Here is a 19,749-nt window from a genome sequence, read left to right on the forward strand (position 1 = left end):
TTACTGTATATCCACGTGTAAGAACAGGTGGTGGCATATAGGATGGCTTAAAGGCTTTTTTTTAGAGGGCCTAAAGGTGGCATTACATTTGAATGGCCTAAATATTCAATATATCTGGATGGTTAAAAAGCAGCTGTATATTTGGATGCCTTAAATAGGTGAAATATTTGGATGATGAAAAAGCAGCAATATATTTGGATGACTGAATATAGGTGATATATCTGGATGGCTTAAAAGTGGATGTATATTTCCATTGATTAAAATAGGTTATATATCTGGATGGCTTAAAAGTGTAGGTACATTTCCATTCATTAAAATAGTTTATATATCTGAATGACTTAAAGGTGGAGTTATAATTGGGTGATTTACATATGTGATATATCTGGATGGTCTAAAAGTGGTCTAACATCAGGATGGCTTAAAATCGGTGATATATCTTGATAGCTTAATAGAAGTGGTTGGGTGGGTTCACAGTGGCATTATATTTGAAAGGCTAAAAACAGTGGTATTTTTGGACTGCTACACTTGTACTATTCTGAGCTGAATTTAGCTTGGCTGTCACACAGCAACATTTTAACACAGTTGAAAACCAGGTCTTAATCAGCTCTCTATTTTCATATTTTTAAGAGAAGGTTGCTCAGAAAGTTTGGCCCAGTTTTTAAACTGAATACATTTTTACCACAGTGAAACGATTGTTAGAGTTCACTAGTATACTCCCTGCAAAGCGCGAAATATGTTGATATGCAAAAATATTATGGCCTGAATTTTGAGGACCAAAGTGTCAAGAAGATAAGTATATACAGGTAAGTTTAGATTCACTATACTTGAGTCTACATATATGTACGTGAACAATACATATATTTTGATGGAATCGAAAAACCTAGACTTGGAGTTAAGAATAGTAAATCTATGCTTACCAAGGCCTTCTGAAAGATATTCTGAAATGCAACTGAGTGCATGATATCTAACAATCAGTCACCGTGGCTTTCCTGCACTGTGAGTTCAACAGAGGTATCGAAGCCACCTTACGCTTTTGATTCAATTATCCTGCCGAATAATTGTTTGAATTTGTTATCCTATAATTGTCCGCAAAGACATAATGCCGTCGTATTAATTCATTAATCCTGGTTCCTCAAACTGGTAGCTGGATTTATTAGAAGTGTGTTTTCATGAGAGAAGCAAACCGCTTACTCTCTGATTAGATATGGCCGACTTGAGTCCGAAGTCTAATTTATTTTTTCCTTGTATGATTCAGGTACTCTAGGGGACATCCCTGAAATGTTAATTAGCAAATCCTTTTAAAGTGGCTTGTTAAAAGGTTGAGAACTCTACACAGCCCTTAGACCCGCATGAAGGTCATTGCATTGTTGTGTTACATTTAGGCCATGAGACAGCGAAGAATGCCACTCCCTGGAGAGGTTCCATGGAGATCATGAAATAGGAAGGAACAACACTGCAGGCAGTGGTTTCAATGGAGTCATTAGAAAAGAAGAAACAACATTGCAGGCAGGAGTTTCAATTGAGTCATGAGATAAGAAGAAACAAAACTGCAGGCTGGGGTTTCAATTGAGTAATGAGATAAGAAGAAACAACACTGCAGGCAGGAGATTCAATTGAGTCATGAGATAAGAAGAAACAAAACTGCAGGCAGGGGTTTCAATTGAGTAATGAGATAAGAAGAAACAACACTGCAGGCAGGAGATTCAATTGAGTCATGAGATAAGAAGAAACAAAACTGCAGGCAGGGGTTTCACTTGAGTCATGAGATAAGAAGAAGCAACACTGCAGGCAGGGGTTTCAATATACTCATGAGATAAGAAGAAACAACACTGCAGGTAGTGGTTTCAATGGAGTCATGAGATAAGAAGAAACAACACTGCAGGCAGTGGTTTCAATGGAGTCATGAGATAAGAAGAAACAACACTGCAGGCAGTGGTTTCAATGGAGTCATGAGATAAGAAGAAACAACACTGCAGGCAGTGGTTTCAATGGAGTCATGAGATAAGAAGAAACAACACTGCAGCCAGTGGTTTCAATGGAGTCATGAGATAAGAAGAAACACTGCTGGCAGGGTTTTCAATTGAGCCAGGAGATAAGAAACAACACTGCAGGCAGGGGTTTCAATTGAGTCTTGAGATAAGAAGAAACAAAACTGCAGGCAGGGGTTTCAATGGAGTCATGAGACAGGAAGAAACAACACTACAGGCAGTGATTTCATTGGGGTCATGAGATAAGAAGAAACACTGCAGGCAGGGGTTTCAATAGAGTCATGAGATAAGGATAAACAACACAGCAGGTAGGGTTTTCAATGGAGTCATGAGATAAGAAGAAACAAAACTGCAGGCAGGGGGTTCAATTGAGTCATGAGATAAGGAGAAACACTGCAGGCAGGGGTTTCAATTGAGTCATGAGATAAGAAGAAACAACACTGCAGGCAGGGGTTTCAATTGAGTCATGAGATAAGAAGAAACAACCCTGCAGGCAGGGGTTTCAATAGAGTCATGAGATAAGTAGAAACAACACTGCAGGCAGGGGTTTCAATTGAGTCTTGAGATAAGGAGAAACACTGCAGGCAGGGGTTTCAATTGAGTCATGAGATAAGAAGAAACAACACTGCAGGCAGGGGTTTCATTTGAGTCATGAGATAAGAAGAAACAAAACTGCAGGCAGAGGATTCAATGGCACAATGAAATGGGAAGAAATAGCACTGCATGTCTAGATTACTGGAGACACGAGACAAGAGGAAGAAATACCACTGTAAACAGGTTTTATAGGAAGTATGGGACAGAAAGAAACAACACTGCAGGCAGTGGTTTCAATGGAGTCATGAGATAAGAAGAAACAACACTGCAGGCAGTGGTTTCAATGGAGTCATGAGATAAGAAGAAACAACACTGCAGGCAGGGGTTTCAATTGAGTCTTGAGATAAGAAGAAACAAAACTGCAGGCAGGGGTTTCAATGGAGTCATGAGACAGGAAGAAACAACACTACAGGCAGTGATTTCATTGGGGTCATGAGATAAGGAGAAACACTGCAGGCAGGGGTTTCAATAGAGTCATGAGATAAGGATAAACAACACAGCAGGTAGGGTTTTCAATGGAGTCATGAGATAAGAAGAAACAAAACTGCAGGCAGGTGTTTCAATTGAGTCATGAGATAAGGAGAAACACTGCAGGCAGGGGTTTCAATTGAGTCATGAGATAAGAAGAAACAACACTGCTGGCAGGGGTTTCAATTGAGTCATGAGATAAGAAGAAACAACACTGCATGCAGGGGTTTCAATGGAGTCATGAGATAAGTAGAAACAACACTGCAGGCAGGGGTTTCAATTGAGTCTTGAGATAAGGAGAAACACTGCAGGCAGGGGTTTCAATTGAGTCATGAGATAAGAAGAAACAACACTGCAGGCAGGGGTTTCATTTGAGTCATGAGATAAGAAGAAACAAAAAACTGCAGGCAGAGGATTCAATGGCACAATGAAATGGGACGAAATAGCACTGCATGTCTAGATTACTGGAGAACGAGACAGGAGGAAGAAATACCACTGTAAACAGGTTTTATAGGAAGTATGGGACAGAAATCACTGCATGCAGAGGTTCCTTCAAAATCATGATATAGCTATATGTATAGCTTATACGGGGCCCCATTGAGTCATGAGCTACGAATTCATATCACTGGATGCAATGGTTTCTTGGAGTCTTGAATCAGAAGTGAACATCACTTCATGCAAAGGTGACACGAGTCCCAAGACACGAATGAATATCACTGCACTCAGGTTCATAAGACTCGAATGACTATTAATCCCTGTAGAGGTCCCACCAGAGATACAATAAATGAATGAATATCTCTGTGTGTATAGTTTCCAATGGAGTCATAAGAGTGGAATGAATATCACTATCTACAGAGCTTCTGTCGGAGACACAAGAAATGAATGAATACCACTGCATGCAGAGGTGCCATTCGTGTCACAAGACATGAATGAATATCACTGCTCTCAGAGGTTCCAGTGGAGTCATAAGAGTGGAATGACTATCACTCTCTGCAGAGGTTCAATTGAAGAAACGCAAAATAAATGAAAATCACTGCATTCAAATGTTTCTTTAGAGTGATGAGACAGGAAAGAACATTCAGTTCAATTCATGGGGCAGAAATTAATATCGGAGCAGGCATAGGTTTCTTTAATTTCATGCGACAAGAATGAATCTAGCTCCAAAAAATGGATTAATATCACTATGTGTAGAGTTTTAAAAAAACTTCAGAGAAAGGAAGACAGAACTACACTGAAGTCTGGAGGTATGTAAGCTCCCACTGACTTCTCTTTTAAAGCACCCTTACTGATTCTCTAACTTTATACAGAGACCACTCATAGTGTGGCCTTCTAACTTAAGTTTGATCATACTAGTTGGAATCTGTCTATAAAATGGCTTTTGTTAGGAGCTAAAGACTAGTTATTATTTTAGAAATTTTTATAATGGATTATGTTTGTAGTATGCTGACTGGGACTTATGAGGGCAGAACTGCTTTGTATGGAGTACGATCAAGTAAGGTGTCAATGAGGGTCACCACTTGGAACTTTGTCCGTATTCGAGATCTGAGGACCTTGCATCTGTCATCATAACTATGTCTCAATGTATCTTGCAATATTAGCTTTAGACTATGGACACTGGAATTATGCTATTCTACATCCACAGCAATGTCTGCATAATTATGCATTGACTGTACTTGCCACATAATCTATAATCTTTTGCATAATCTCCAGATGTTAAGCAAAAAATGTTTCTTGCCCAAACAGATCAAAAGTTAATTAAAACACTGGCAATTATTTACCGTGCTTTAACAGGTCACCTTTCATTTGGGATTGTTGCATTTAGATGTTAAACTGATACTAATGTGGTGCCACCTCTGCCCACACTTTTAACATTGTAAATGCGACAAAATTTGAAAGTAATGACACAAAATGTGGTCGCATAACAGCACATGATATGCCTTTCTTGTCGCATAATTTTGTTCAACCCCCTGCCAAATTTGTTCCTCGCCTAGCGACATTAGTTTGTACCTTCATCCCGCATACAAAAAAGGAAGATAAGATTCCTTTTGATTATAGAGATGTATGTTTATACAGAGCAGGCTATTCAATCATACCTCCTTAAAGGAGAACAGTGTCAGTTTCTCGAGTTTAGAGTTCATAATTTGATCACATGTTGAGAAATTCTAACTGTGAATTCTCTAATACAGTGATATGGGCCCAGGGCACAGCCTGGATTTCCATAAGCTCAGTAAGAGAATGACCACTGTCTGGGATTGGAACCCAGGTAATTGACACTGTGGATGCAAGGGATTGTTATGTATATACGCATGCTATGTTCTATTGGTCCTGACGTTGTGTTGTATTCTCCCTTATCTGGGTGTGTCTATATCACGTATTTTTCTCGACTATATTATTGATTCTACTTGTCTCTGCTTTCTGAACAATTGTATAGCACTCTGACACCTGCAAGGGGCATGTTTACGCTATAAAAAACTTTAAAAAATAATGCAAAAAGGTATTGAAACATGTTAGTCCTCTATTTCCCTTCTTGTTCCAGACCATTGTACATTTAAGCGACCTGTTGTAAGTGCATCCAGCGCATGCTGTACCATCCAGATAACATACTGATGAATTCAATAAGTGTCTAAATTGAAGTGGTTCATTTACGATTTTATAAAATATGATGGGAGTTGATTCCTGGTGGATGGAAATGGTTGAAACTAAACAAACTTTCAAGCAGCTGGCTCAGTGTAGTTTTTGAACAACCTTATGGCCCTTTCTACTGCCTGTGTTTCTTTCTTCCTCCGTGGTTGTCCTGTACCCGGTGCTGTACCCATTTGTGTGTCCATGCCTCTGCATCTAAGAAAAGACAAGGTGGGGCCAAGAGAACGCCATCTACCAAGAGTCCACTGGATCATTTCTTGCTCCAAAAAACAAAATAAAATAGATTGCTTTTGTTTTTTGTTATGGTCCAGAGGCTGGTCCATCCCTGGTGTTGCTTTGTTAAGGATCTTTTAGACAGATCAAGGTACAGAATTCAAAGAGGATAAACTAGCGGGCAATGCAACATTGTCATCATTTTCACAAAAGTACAAACTTTATAGTGTGTCCGACGCCCTCCTGCCTCTTTGAATGCACTAGAGTTAACCCACTAAGACTGTGGTATCACCACTCTGTTCCTGGCCCCAGATGAGACTATGTCCTCCATGCAAAGTTCATGATGTTGAAGCTCCTCTTTACAAAGATGACTCAAGTTAACTCTACCCGTAGAGTTCGGTCTTCAGGAAGAAGGTGGGCGCAAGACTTAGGAATCAATAAAATTGAGTGGCAGTGAATTTCACCTCCTCATTAGGAACAGTCTTTGTACTCTTGAGAAAATGATGGGGATGTTGGCTGACCCCGGCTACGGTACCCTCTACCAGAATTTTCTTCATGCCGTTACTTACCTGACTGACAGCCCTCCTTCTCCTCCTGAGACTTCTTCTCAGGGAACATGATGATGTGATTCCTTCTTTAGCCTAACAAAAGGTATGTTTTTTAAACAAGGTATTTTTTTTAAACTAAGAATGAATACATTGCCAACTTGGACACTCCATTATAATTGCCTTGCTGAACAACATGAATACTTGGTTAAAGGACAGGACTGGAATAACACCCAACCACCACCTCAACATTCGGGATATACTCTTATGTACCTTGTTGGACGGAGAAAATATCTTGGATTGCTTGCGTATTTTGGGTTCTGTTGGCAAAGGTCCACCAACCTTCCTCTGCTCATCCTGAGCTTCTCCTTAATGTTCCCAAGATTGCTCCAAATATGTCAAACTTAAGGGGGGGGGGTTAGTGAGGAATTATTACTCAATGGAAAGCAGGCGTCCTTACCTCATGTTGGACATTTGAAAGATGCCCAGTTCTTGGTGGGGGGGAGGGGGGGTGAGCGGCAAAGGTCTATTGTTATGATAAATCCACTTTCATATCAAGTATGACAACACCCACTACCCTCAATCATTTTATATTTCTTTTTGTCCCAATTTTCTATCTCCATTGACCCCTGGCCTAGCTTCTCTAGTTGTCTTCTGAGCCAATTCATATTTTAGTATCCTTTTCTTTTCTTATGTCACAATTTTGATACCATTAGCTCCGTTTAGGGTTCGCCCTTGACTGTGAAAAACGAACACGTCATAAATCTCGCTAATTGCCTGGAGTTCTGAAGGAAAACTCAGGATAAATCCTTTAATAAAAACACCTTTTTAAACCTTTTGGTCCTTGTCTCTCTCTGTTTTCAAATTCATCGCTCTGTAAGTGCTTCTATCAATATATATATCTGTATATTTCTAAAGCCATTGCCTGTGTACATGTGTGCTTGTATGTGTATGTATGTGTGCCTACTCTCCTCTGCACCACTCAATGGGCATTGTTCACCAAAAAAGTAAAACATTTTCCTCTGTAGAAAACAAGTACCTAAGGATGCAGATTTACTACATTTTGCTGTTCTTAAACGCTCACAGAACTATGCCTGATAAGCTGTGACAGGACCAGGCTTCCAGGCATACCCCTGGGAATGTTATGTGACTTTTTGAAAAGGCTGCCTTCCGCCTGGGGGGAGCTTTCCATAGAAGATGAACTCAGCAATGAGGAAAGGGAGCCTCCTGTACAAATGTGTGAAAGTGACCCTCCTGCATAATCGTGAAAGGGAACCTCCTGTATAAATGTGTGAAAGGGAGCCTCTTGTACAAATGTGTGAAAGTGACCCTCCTGTATAATCGGTGAAAGGGAACCTCCTGTACAAATGTGTGAAAGGGAGCCTCCTGTGCAAATGTGTGAAAGTGACCCTCCTGTATAATCGGTGAAAGGGTACCTCCTGTACAAATGTGTAAAAGGGAGCCTCCTGTACAAATGTGTGAAAGGGAGCCTCCTGTACAAATGTGTGAAAGGGAGCCTCCTGTACAAATGTGTGAAAGGGAGCCTTCTGTACAATAGTGTGAAAGTGAGCCTCCCATACAAACGTGTGAAAGGGAGCCTCCTGTACAGATGTGTGAAAGGGAGCCTCCTGTACAAATGTGTGAAAGGGAGCCTCCTGTACAAATGTGTGAAAGGGAGCCTCCTGTACAAATGTGTGAAAGGGAGCCTCCTGTACAAATGCATGAAAGTGACCCTCTTGTACAATCCATGAAAGGGAGCCTCCTGTACAAATGCGTGAAAGTGACCCTATTGTATAATCCGTGAAAAGGAGCCTCCAGTACAAATGCGTGAAAGTGACCCTCCTGTACAATCCGTGAAAGCAAGCCACCTGTACAAATGTGTGAAAGTGACCCTCCTGTACAATCCGTGAAAGCAAGCCTCCTGTACAAATGCGTGACAGTGACCCTCCTGTACAATCCATGAAAGGGAGCCTCCTGTACAAATGCATGAAAGGGAGCCTCCTGTACAAATGCGTGAAAGGGAGCCTGCGTAAAAGGGAGTCTCCTGTACAAATGCGTGAAAGAGAGCCTCCTGCTCAAATGCGTGAATGTGAGCCTCCTGTACAAATGCGTGCAAGTGACCCTCCTGTATAATCTGTGAAAGCAAGCCTCCTGTACAAATGCATGAAAGTGACCCTCCTGTACAATCCATTAAAGGGAGCCTCCTTTAAAAATGTGTGAAAGTGACCCTCCTGTATAATCCGTGAAAGCAAGCCTCGTGTACAAATGCGTGAAAGTGACCCTCCTGTACAATCCATGACAGGGAGCCTCCTGTACAAATGCGTGAAAGTGACCCTCTTGTACAATCCATGAAAGGGAGCCTCCTGTACAAATGCGTGATAGGGAGCCTCCTGTACAAATGCGTGAAAGGGAGTCTCCTGTACAAATGCGTGAAAGGGAGTCTCCTGCTCAAATGCGTGAATGGGAGCCTCCTGTACAAATGCGTGGAAGGGAGCCTGTGTGAAAGCGAGCCTCCTGTACAAATGCATGAAAGTGACCCTCTTGTACAATCCATGAAAGGGAGCCTCCTGTACAAATGCGTGATAGGGAGCCTCCTGTACAAATGCGTGAAAGGGAGCCTGCGTGAAAGGGAGTCTCCTGTACAAATGCGTGAAAGGGAGTCTCCTGCTCAAATGCGTGAATGGGAGCCTCCTGTACAAATGTGTGAAAGGGAGCCTGCGTGAAAGTGACCCTCCTGTACAAATGCGTGAAAGTGACCCTCTTGTACAATCCATGAAAAGGGAGCCTCCTGTACAAATGCGTGAAAGGGAGCCTATGTGAAAGGGAGTCTCCTGTACAAATGCCTGAAAGGGAGCCTCCTGCTCAAATGCGTGAATGGGAGCCTCCTTTACAAATTCGTGGAAGGGAGCCTGTGTGAAAGCGAGCCTCCTATACAAATGCATGAAAGGGAGCCTGCATGAAAGTGAGCCTCACGTACAAATGCGTGAAAGGGACCCTCCTGCACGAATGCGTGAAAAGTTAGCTCCTGTACAAATGGTTGAAAGTGAGCCTCCTGTACAAATGCGTGAAAGGGAGCCTCCTGTACAAATGCGTGAAAAGTTAACTCCTGTACAAATGCATGGAAGTGAGCCTCCAGTACAAATGCGTGAAAGGAAGCCTCCTATACAATTGCGTGAAAGTGAGCTCCTGTGCAAATGTGTGAAAGTGAGCCTACTGTACAAATGCGTGAAAGGGAGCCTCCTGTACAAATGCGTGAATGGGAGCCTCCTTTACAAATGCGTGGAAGGGAGCCTGTGTGAAAGCGAGCCTCCTGTACAAATGCGTGAAAGTGACCCTCCTGTACAATCCATGAAAGGGAGCCTCCTGTACAAATGCATGAAAGGGAGCCTCCTGTACAAATGCGTGAAAGTGACCCTCCTGTACAATCCATGAAAGGGAGCCTACTGTACATATGCTTGAAAGAGAGCCTCCTGCTCAAATGCGTGAATAGGAGCCTCCTGTACAAATACGGGAAAGTGACCCTCCTGTATAATCCGTGAAAGCAAGCCTCCTGTACAAATGCGTGAAAGTGACCCTCCTGTACAATCCATGAAAAGGAGCCTCCTTTAAAAATGCGTGAAAGTGACCCTCCTGTATAATCCGTGAAAGCAAGCCTCCTGTACTAATGCGTGAAAGTGACCCTCCTGTACAATCCATGACAGGGAGCCTCCTGTACAAATGCGTGAAAGTGACCCTCCTGTACAATCCATGAAAGGGAGCCTCCTGTACAAATGCGTGAAAGGGAGCCTGCATGAAAGGGAGTCTCCTGTACAAATGCGTGAATGGGAGCCTCCTGTACAAATGTGTGAAAGGGAGCCTGCGTGAAAGTGACCCTCCTGTACAAATGCCTGAAAGTGTCCCTCTTGTACAATCCATGAAAGGGAGCCTGCGTGAAAGGGAGTCTCCTGTACAAATGCGTGAAAGTGACCCTCCTGTACAATCCATGAAAGGGAGCCTCCTTTAAAAATGCGTGAAAGTGACCCTCCTGTATAATCCGTGAAAGCAAGCCTCCTGTACAAATGCGTGAAAGTGACCCTCCTGTACAATCCATGAAAGGGAGCCTCCTTTAAAAATGCGTGAAAGTGACCCTCCTGTATAATCCGTGAAAGCAAGCCTCCTGTACAAATGCGTGAAAGTGACCCTCCTGTACAATCCATGACAGGGAGCCTCCTGTATAAATGCGTGAAAGTGACCCTCCTGTACAATCCATGAAAGGGAGCCTCCTGTACAAATGCGTGATAGGGAGCCTCCTGTACAAATGCGTGAAAGGGAGCCTGCGTGAAAGGGAGTCTCCTGTACAAATGCGTGAAAGTGACCCTCCTGTACAATCCATGAAAGGGAGCCTCCTTTAAAAATGCGTGAAAGTGACCCTCCTGTATAATCCGTGAAAGCAAGCCTCCTGTACAAATGTGTGAAAGTGACCCTCCTGTACAATCCATGACAGGGAGCCTCCTGTACAAATGCGTGAAAGTGACCCTCCTGTACAATCCATGAAAGGGAGCCTCCTGTACAAATGCGTGATAAGGAGCCTCCTGTACAAATGCGTGAAAGGGAGCCTGCGTGAAAGGGAGTCTCCTGTACAAATGCGTGAAAGGGAGCCTGCGTGAAAGTGACCCTCCTGTACAAATGCGTGAAAGTGACCCTCTTGTACAATCCATGAAAGGGAGCCTCCTGTACAAATGCGTGAAAGGGAGCCTCCTGCTCAAATGCGTGAAAGGGAGCCTGCGTGAAAGGGAGTCTCCTGTACAAATGCGTGAAAGGGAGCCTGCGTGAAAGTGACCCTCCTGTACAAATGCGTGAAAGTGACCCTCTTGTACAATCCATGAAAGGGAGCCTCCTGTACAAATGCGTGAAAGGGAGCCTCCTGCTCAAATGCGTGAAAGGGAGCCTCCTGCTCAAATGCGTGAATGGGAGACTCCTGTACAAATGCATGAAAGGGAGCCTGCATGAAAGTGAGCCTCGCGTACAAATGCGTGAAAGGGAACCTCCTGCACAAATGCGTGAATAGGAGCCGCCTGTACAAATGGTTGAAAGTGAGCCTCCTGTACAAATGCGTGAAAGGGAGCCTCCTGTACAAATGTGTGAAAAGTTAGCTCCTGTACAAATGCATGGAAGTGAGCCTCCTATACAATTGCATGAAAGTGAGCTCCTGTACAAATGTGTGAAAGGGAGCCTCATGTACAAATGAGTGATAGTGACCCTCCTGTACAAATGTGTGAAAGTGAGCCTACTGTACAAATGCGTGAAAGTGAGCCTCCTGTACAAATGCGTGAAAGGGAGCCTACTGTAGAAATGCGTAAAGGGAGCCTCCTTTACAAATGCGTGAAAGGGAGCCTGTGTGAAAGGGAGCCTCCTGTACAAATGCATGAAAGGCAGCCTCCTGTACAAACGCATGAAAGGGAGTCTCCTGTACAAATGTGTGAAAGGGAGCCTCCTGCACAAATGCGTGGAAGGGAGCTTCCTGTACAAATGCGTGAAAATTAGCTCCTGTGCAAATGCGTGGAAGTGAGCCTCCTGTACAAATGCGTGAAAGGGAACCTCCTGTACAAATGAGTGATAGGGAGCCTCATGTACAAATTCATGAAAGGGGGCCTCCGGTACAAATGCGTGAAAGGGAGCCTCCTCTACAAGTGTGTGAAAGGGAGTCTCCTGTACAAATGCATGAAATGTAGCCTCCTGTACAAATTAATGAAAGGTAGCCTCCTGTACAAATGCATGAAAGGAAGCCTCCTGTACAAATTCATGAAAGGTAGCCTCCTGTACAAATGCATGAAAGGGAGCCTCCTGTACAAATGTGTGAAAGGGAGTCTCCTGTACAAATGCATGAAATGTAGCCTCCTGTACAAATTCATGAAAGGTAGCCTCCTGTACAAATGCATGAAAGGGAGCTTCCTGTAAAACTGCATGAAGGGGAGCCTTCTGTACAAATGCGTGAAAGGGAGCCTCCTGTACAATCCATGAAAGGGAGCCTCCTGTACAAATGCATGAAAGGGAGCCTCCTGTACAAATGCGTGAAAGGGAGCCTGCGTAAAAGGGAGTCTCCTGTACATATGCTTGAAAGAGAGCCTCCTGCTCAAATGCGTGAATAGGAGCCTCCTGTACAAATACGGGAAAGTGACCCTCCTGTATAATCCGTGAAAGCAAGCCTCCTGTACAAATGCGTGAAAGTGACCCTCCTGTACAATCCATGAAAAGGAGCCTCCTTTAAAAATGCGTGAAAGTGACCCTCCTGTATAATCCGTGAAAGCAAGCCTCCTGTACTAATGCGTGAAAGTGACCCTCCTGTACAATCCATGACAGGGAGCCTCCTGTACAAATGCGTGAAAGTGACCCTCCTGTACAATCCATGAAAGGGAGCCTCCTGTACAAATGCGTGAAAGGGAGCCTGCATGAAAGGGAGTCTCCTGTACAAATGCGTGAATGGGAGCCTCCTGTACAAATGTGTGAAAGGGAGCCTGCGTGAAAGTGACCCTCCTGTACAAATGCCTGAAAGTGTCCCTCTTGTACAATCCATGAAAGGGAGCCTGCGTGAAAGGGAGTCTCCTGTACAAATGCGTGAAAGTGACCCTCCTGTACAATCCATGAAAGGGAGCCTCCTTTAAAAATGCGTGAAAGTGACCCTCCTGTATAATCCGTGAAAGCAAGCCTCCTGTACAAATGCGTGAAAGTGACCCTCCTGTACAATCCATGAAAGGGAGCCTCCTTTAAAAATGCGTGAAAGTGACCCTCCTGTATAATCCGTGAAAGCAAGCCTCCTGTACAAATGCGTGAAAGTGACCCTCCTGTACAATCCATGACAGGGAGCCTCCTGTATAAATGCGTGAAAGTGACCCTCCTGTACAATCCATGAAAGGGAGCCTCCTGTACAAATGCGTGATAGGGAGCCTCCTGTACAAATGCGTGAAAGGGAGCCTGCGTGAAAGGGAGTCTCCTGTACAAATGCGTGAAAGTGACCCTCCTGTACAATCCATGAAAGGGAGCCTCCTTTAAAAATGCGTGAAAGTGACCTTCCTGTATAATCCGTGAAAGCAAGCCTCCTGTACAAATGCGTGAAAGTGACCCTCCTGTACAATCCATGACAGGGAGCCTCCTGTACAAATGCGTGAAAGTGACCCTCCTGTACAATCCATGAAAGGGAGCCTCCTGTACAAATGCGTGATAGGGAGCCTCCTGTACAAATGCGTGAAAGGGAGCCTGCGTGAAAGGGAGTCTCCTGTACAAATGCGTGAAAGGGAGCCTGCGTGAAAGTGACCCTCCTGTACAAATGCGTGAAAGTAACCCTCTTGTACAATCCATGAAAGGGAGCCTCCTGTACAAATGCGTGAAAGGGAGCCTCCTGCTCAAATGCGTGAAAGGGAGCCTGCGTGAAAGGGAGTCTCCTGTACAAATGCGTGAAAGGGAGCCTGCGTGAAAGTGACCCTCCTGTACAAATGCGTGAAAGTGACCCTCTTGTACAATCCATGAAAGGGAGCCTCCTGTACAAATGCGTGAAAGGGAGCCTCCTGCTCAAATGCGTGAAAGGGAGCCTCCTGCTCAAATGCGTGAATGGGAGACTCCTGTACAAATGCATGAAAGGGAGCCTGCATGAAAGTGAGCCTCGCGTACAAATGCGTGAAAGGGAACCTCCTGCACAAATGCGTGAATAGGAGCCGCCTGTACAAATGGTTGAAAGTGAGCCTCCTGTACAAATGCGTGAAAGGGAGCCTCCTGTACAAATGTGTGAAAAGTTAGCTCCTGTACAAATGCATGGAAGTGAGCCTCCTATACAATTGCATGAAAGTGAGCTCCTGTACAAATGTGTGAAAGGGAGCCTCATGTACAAATGAGTGATAGTGACCCTCCTGTACAAATGTGTGAAAGTGAGCCTACTGTACAAATGCGTGAATGTGAGCCTCCTGTACAAATGCGTGAAAGGGAGCCTACTGTAGAAATGCGTAAAGGGAGCCTCCTTTACAAATGCGTGAAAGGGAGCCTGTGTGAAAGGGAGCCTCCTGTACAAATGCATGAAAGGCAGCCTCCTGTACAAATGCATGAAAGGGAGTCTCCTGTACAAATGTGTGAAAGGGAGCCTCCTGCACAAATGCGTGGAAGGGAGCTTCCTGTACAAATGCGTGAAAATTAGCTCCTGTGCAAATGCGTGGAAGTGAGCCTCCTGTACAAATGCGTGAAAGGGAACCTCCTGTACAAATGAGTGATAGGGAGCCTCATGTACAAATTCATGAAAGGGGGCCTCCGGTACAAATGCGTGAAAGGGAGCCTCCTCTACAAGTGTGTGAAAGGGAGTCTCCTGTACAAATGCATGAAATGTAGCCTCCTGTACAAATTAATGAAAGGTAGCCTCCTGTACAAATGCATGAAAGGAAGCCTCCTGTACAAATTCATGAAAGGTAGCCTCCTGTACAAATGCATGAAAGGGAGCCTCCTGTACAAATGTGTGAAAGGGAGTCTCCTGTACAAATGCATGAAATGTAGCCTCCTGTACAAATTCATGAAAGGTAGCCTCCTGTACAAATGCATGAAAGGGAGCTTCCTGTAAAACTGCATGAAGGGGATCCTTCTGTACAAATGCGTGAAAGGGAGCCTCCTGTACAAATGCGTGAAAGGGAGCCTGCGTGAAAGGGAGCCTCCTGTACAAATGCGTGAAAGGGAGCCTCCTTTACAAATGCTTGGAAGGGAGCCTCCTGTAAAAATTCATTTTTTCTCTCTGCCGGTGAAACAATTTTTGACAATAGGAAAAAAAACTCCATGGCATAAGCCCTCCCCCCACATCACCAGCAAGCATGGGGGTGATCCGTTCTCCTTCCAATACTGCAAAGGGAGTTGCACCAGCTCTTAAATCTTTCACAAACTTTCAATGCAAACTACGTCTTGGAACCCCCATAACACACCCCCTTGAGAAGGATTTACTAATGCACATTTCCCAGCACTTGTGCTGGAGCAATCAGGAGTAAATTAACAAGGAGCCGTATTATGCATTGCGATTGTTTGCACCCGATGCATCTTTTAAAAGGTGCGATGGAGGTTTATGGAAGTGGGGGAGGAAGGGAGGGGGACAGGTGCGGCTCCGAAGGTTGGGTAAGGACAATAGGGGGGGTAGGTGAGGTCCATGGACCATGGGGAAGGAAGAGGGGAGGGGGGGAGGGTAATGGCTAAGGGTGTGGGTGGGGGTTTGTTGGGTTCCGGGTGGGAAAGGGGTTTGTTTGGGGGTTCCTTTTCTTTGTTCACTTCAACAGGCGGAGGTGCTACTTAGCTCAGGCTGGTTGGAGGGTAATACAGCAGCAGTGCTGTTCCGAGGGGGCGGCTGGATAGCCCCTTGGGGTTTGGTAGGGATGATCGGTCTACACCTGCCTGGGGATGCTGGACCGACGACACACCTGTGGGGACTTCTAGTGTATTCAGCTTGCTTATGATGCGGCCGGCCCTTGCTGGGTTGTAGGCGGCTTGCTGTGTTTAACAATGGTTCCCCCTGATTTGCGAACTGTATGTGCACTGTCCCCTCTATGCCAGCCCGTTGGGTTGTAGGCGGAATGGACGGCGGTCCTTTTTCCAGCTTTCTTCCTTTTTGATCAATAAAAACATTTAATACTAAAAGGTGCGATGGGCGCAAACAGGCACAGTGCGCCCAATAATGATGTATGCTCTGCCCCCAGGGCAGCGAATTCATTTGAAAACACGGAGCAGTTGCTCCGTGTTTTCACAGTGCAGGTGGCACCCGCCTGCACTTTTACAGGGCAATAGAGATTCCCTAGCAGGCAGGTGCTGTCCCGCCTGTTAGTGATGTCCGGGGGGTCCATGGGACCCCCTGTACCCCCTGCAGAAGGCTGCTCTCAGGAGGCGCACTGACAGAGCGCCACCTTTTAAATGGCGCACTATCAGTGCGCTTCCTGAGGGCTCCTTTGACTCTGTGCCCGCTTCTGTAATACAGAAGTCAAAAGAATTCCCTCATTTGCGTCGGGCACGCCCCTATGCAAATGAGGGTACACCCTCTGAAGATAGCGCTGGCACTTTAAGTGTGTCAGCGCTATCGGAGTTATAAAAGGGGATGCACAAGTGTCTGCGCCCACTTGTTTAATACCAAAGTGCCCCGGGGGTGCACCAAGCGGGCCCAAACGCCCGTGGTGCCCCTGCAGCACTTATTGTAATACGGCCCCAGGAATTCTTTTGTAAACTCCAGGCAGATGTAAGAAAGGTAATTTTGATCAGAAACATAAGATTATGACCACATTTACCTTTGTCAAATCATGTAAAATGGGCAGCTTAATAAACACTAAACTCATAGGAACTTTGATTATGCACTAAGGTGTTTGCAAGCTTTGGAAAGTGGCTTATGCTTGCTGCCTGATTTAGAATGGGCTGCTGGGAACCAAACTCTTGTTGGTCCTATTGTGTGCCCTGCTTTCTTTTAAGAAAGTTTGCATATAGCCACTTGAGAAGATCTAAGGAAGGAAGTTTTTAATAAGTGCAGAATTAAAATGTAATCAACTTTGGCTAACATGCTTGGCATTTCAGCTTCATAAACATTGTTTCAATAATTAGAAGGTACATGTATTTGCCCTTTCGTACTACATTGGGCAAGAGGAACAATTTTTTTGAGTTTTATATAGCACAAACTAGACCCGAGACATCGGGTATCAGAGCGCTTTACATGAGCACCAATTTCGTTACAGATGGACATATCCATTTTTGTTAGGTACGGGGAAATTAAGTGATTTGCCCAGAATCACAGGATGTTGAGCGTCGTTGCCGAGACTCAAACCCAGTTCCCCAGCTTCTAGGTAGACTTTTCTAGCCATAAGCCTACATCCTCTCCCCTATTAGTCATTGCTTCCTTATAAGCCCAACTACCTGGTGTTCATTATATGTACCAACTACTATGTCGACTCCAGTACCTCGACATAGCCCCTTCAGTGCTGACGACTATATTGAAGACCATTACATCAACAAAGATAAGCAAGATCATTACATTAGAGGTAAGGATCATAACACATTAAATTAAAATAAATAAATGTCCTTAATGAAATCAAATAATAAAATTGAAATAAAAATGAATTGGGAGTTCGGAATGTAGGGTCCCTCACATGAACAGGGTTTATTAATAAATCGTTCATTTTTTACTTTACCTGAAACATTTACCGGTAAAATAGATATTCCTTGATAATCATAGTCACTATGTGTCTTTTGGTGCAGGCATTACCTAATGCCCATCTCTTCCACTAGACGATTTTTCCAGAATTTTGCCTATAGTAAAATATAATTGTTCTTACCTCTTCATAAGCAACGGTGAAGGAATCCCAGAATTCACCGAGGCTGGCAATGGTTTCTTCCTGTGTTGTCTCATTCATTACTGCATCTAAGATTGTGGTCATTATCGACACTGACACCAGGGCATCGGGTATCACTAAGGCTGCGTAGCCATTTTGCGCTGGAGTAAGATCTTCCACAGCACCCAGCTGAAAACAGAAAATCAGATTCAGAATCAGGCATAATCTGCTTTAATTTTACTCTAATAATATTGAGGTAAAATAGACCAATCTTGACAGCAAACGTGTAAATGGTTGTAATACTTGCAGAATGTGTGTGATAGGCACAGTTGTGCATTGAACATGCAGAACTTAGGTTTTAAAGACTTAAGGTTCTAAACTAAGCTTTATCATTTAATTAGGAATTAATGTAGTTCTTGGCAAATCTATTTTTCCCCAGTTACTCAAATTATATGCATATGTGAGATTAGGCAGTAAAAAACCCAAGTGCATGGTTTAGCCTGCTATTTTTAGGTTTTTGCAGTTATGTCTCCCAACTACAATATGGTCTTTGTTAAATCATGTCTCAATTAAAATGCTGATTTTTCCTGAGGTTGACATGTATCTCAAGGTATGCCTGTGTCAAGTGTTTAAACCGCCTTTTTTGTAATTATAAAATTAGAACCACGATTCTTTATTCAGATGCAGGGCATCTGCCAAAAATTGTTGAGAAATTTAGAGTGTGGGCAGATGCGACATCCGAAAATGCTTGGTGGCAATCCCGCATCCACCCACCTCTAAAAACCCCCAAAGATTTATGCTGTTACATTAAGGAAATGAGGAATGGATTTTTGGAATTGATGATTGCTGATTTATTTAGAATACTCCGTTTGTTTTCTTTCTGATAAGGATATTGAATGTAAATTGGGATGTTATAATTTCTCAGGGCGTTCTATTGGTTGTCAATCGCGAACCTAGTTGCATGATCCCTCACTTCCCGACATATCCTGGTTCCTCTGATCTGTTCTCAACCAGATCTCACATCCCACTCTCTTCTAGACACAGCATCTCATGTTTAATAAACTCTTGATGCAACTAAAGCATTCTTTGTGACGGCGTATGCTTCTCCGTGAGGTTTAGTCCATGCTAAAATTACTTCTCGTCAGAGGAACTAAAGGGCACAGCAAAGAAATAGCTCAATTTACAATGGGCAAACTGTCCTTTGGATGTAACATACTGGTGAAAACCATGGCACGCAGATGCTCTTGTGAGCGTTTGCTCTCTACATCGAATTGCTCTCTCACATACTCGGATAGGTTTCCCACATCTAAGCTCAACTTTCTCTTACTTGAATAATTATCAGTGTAGGACTGGCCTATTGGGCACTCTGGCACTGCCAGATGGGCTGGATTGAAAGGGGTGTCTTTGGTCCCAACAAAGCACACTGGGCCAAGAAAACACACCTGACCACTGGCCCGTTTTAACTGGCTCATCTGGCAGTGTGAGAGAGCACGGCAGGCCAGTTCAACACTGATAATTATCGTTTAAAGAAGTAAGAGTGCCGGTCTTAGGAGATGTTGCTTAGCAGCATTGCATCAGTTAAGGAAGTCTGCAGACAAGTCATCGACACCCAGTAGCATAGCTAGACCTTTTGCCGCCCTTAGCGGTCCCTGCATTTGCCAGCCAGTGACGGCCACAGGTAAGAGCAAAGTGCGGGGAGGAGGTGGTGTGGGTAAAAATGCACCGTCCCCAAGACTCGCACCGCCCGGGAGGGACGCCTTCCCACTACTACACCACTGTCAACAACTGATTCAACTAGGTGGAGCGTAACACAGACGACGTGGCTCCTATTGCAGTATGAATGGCTGCATTCAATGTCAAGAGCCACAGAACTGGCTAAAACAGGCAGGGACGAGTTTCAACTCTGAGATGTTGTTCTAAGCCTTCATCAGATGGGGGGATAAAACTGTTTAGTGCCTAATTCATTTGGCAATGACTTTAAGTCACTTTCAGCTATTA

General features: G+C 44.2%; 1 protein-coding gene across 2 annotated transcripts in view; it reads right to left on the reverse strand.

Moving 5' to 3' along the window:
- Positions 1-19,749, reverse strand: part of LOC147684692 (uncharacterized) — a 197,845-nt gene that overhangs the window by 123,449 nt on the left and 54,647 nt on the right. Inside the window, exons 18-19 of one of the 2 annotated variants that reach the window (XM_086940527.1) lie at positions 17,755-17,940; positions 6,476-6,547 (exon numbers count right to left, since the gene is read on the reverse strand). In XM_086940527.1, coding sequence (XP_086796653.1) covers positions 6,476-6,547; positions 17,755-17,940 — 258 coding nt within the window. The remainder of the gene's footprint in view (positions 1-6,475; positions 6,548-17,754; positions 17,941-19,749) is intronic. The other variant, XM_086940528.1, reaches the window with a different exon arrangement.

Source organism: Lissotriton vulgaris, chromosome 10, assembly GCF_964263255.1.
Source record: "Lissotriton vulgaris chromosome 10, aLisVul1.2, whole genome shotgun sequence".
Lineage (NCBI taxonomy): Eukaryota > Metazoa > Chordata > Amphibia > Caudata > Salamandridae > Lissotriton > Lissotriton vulgaris.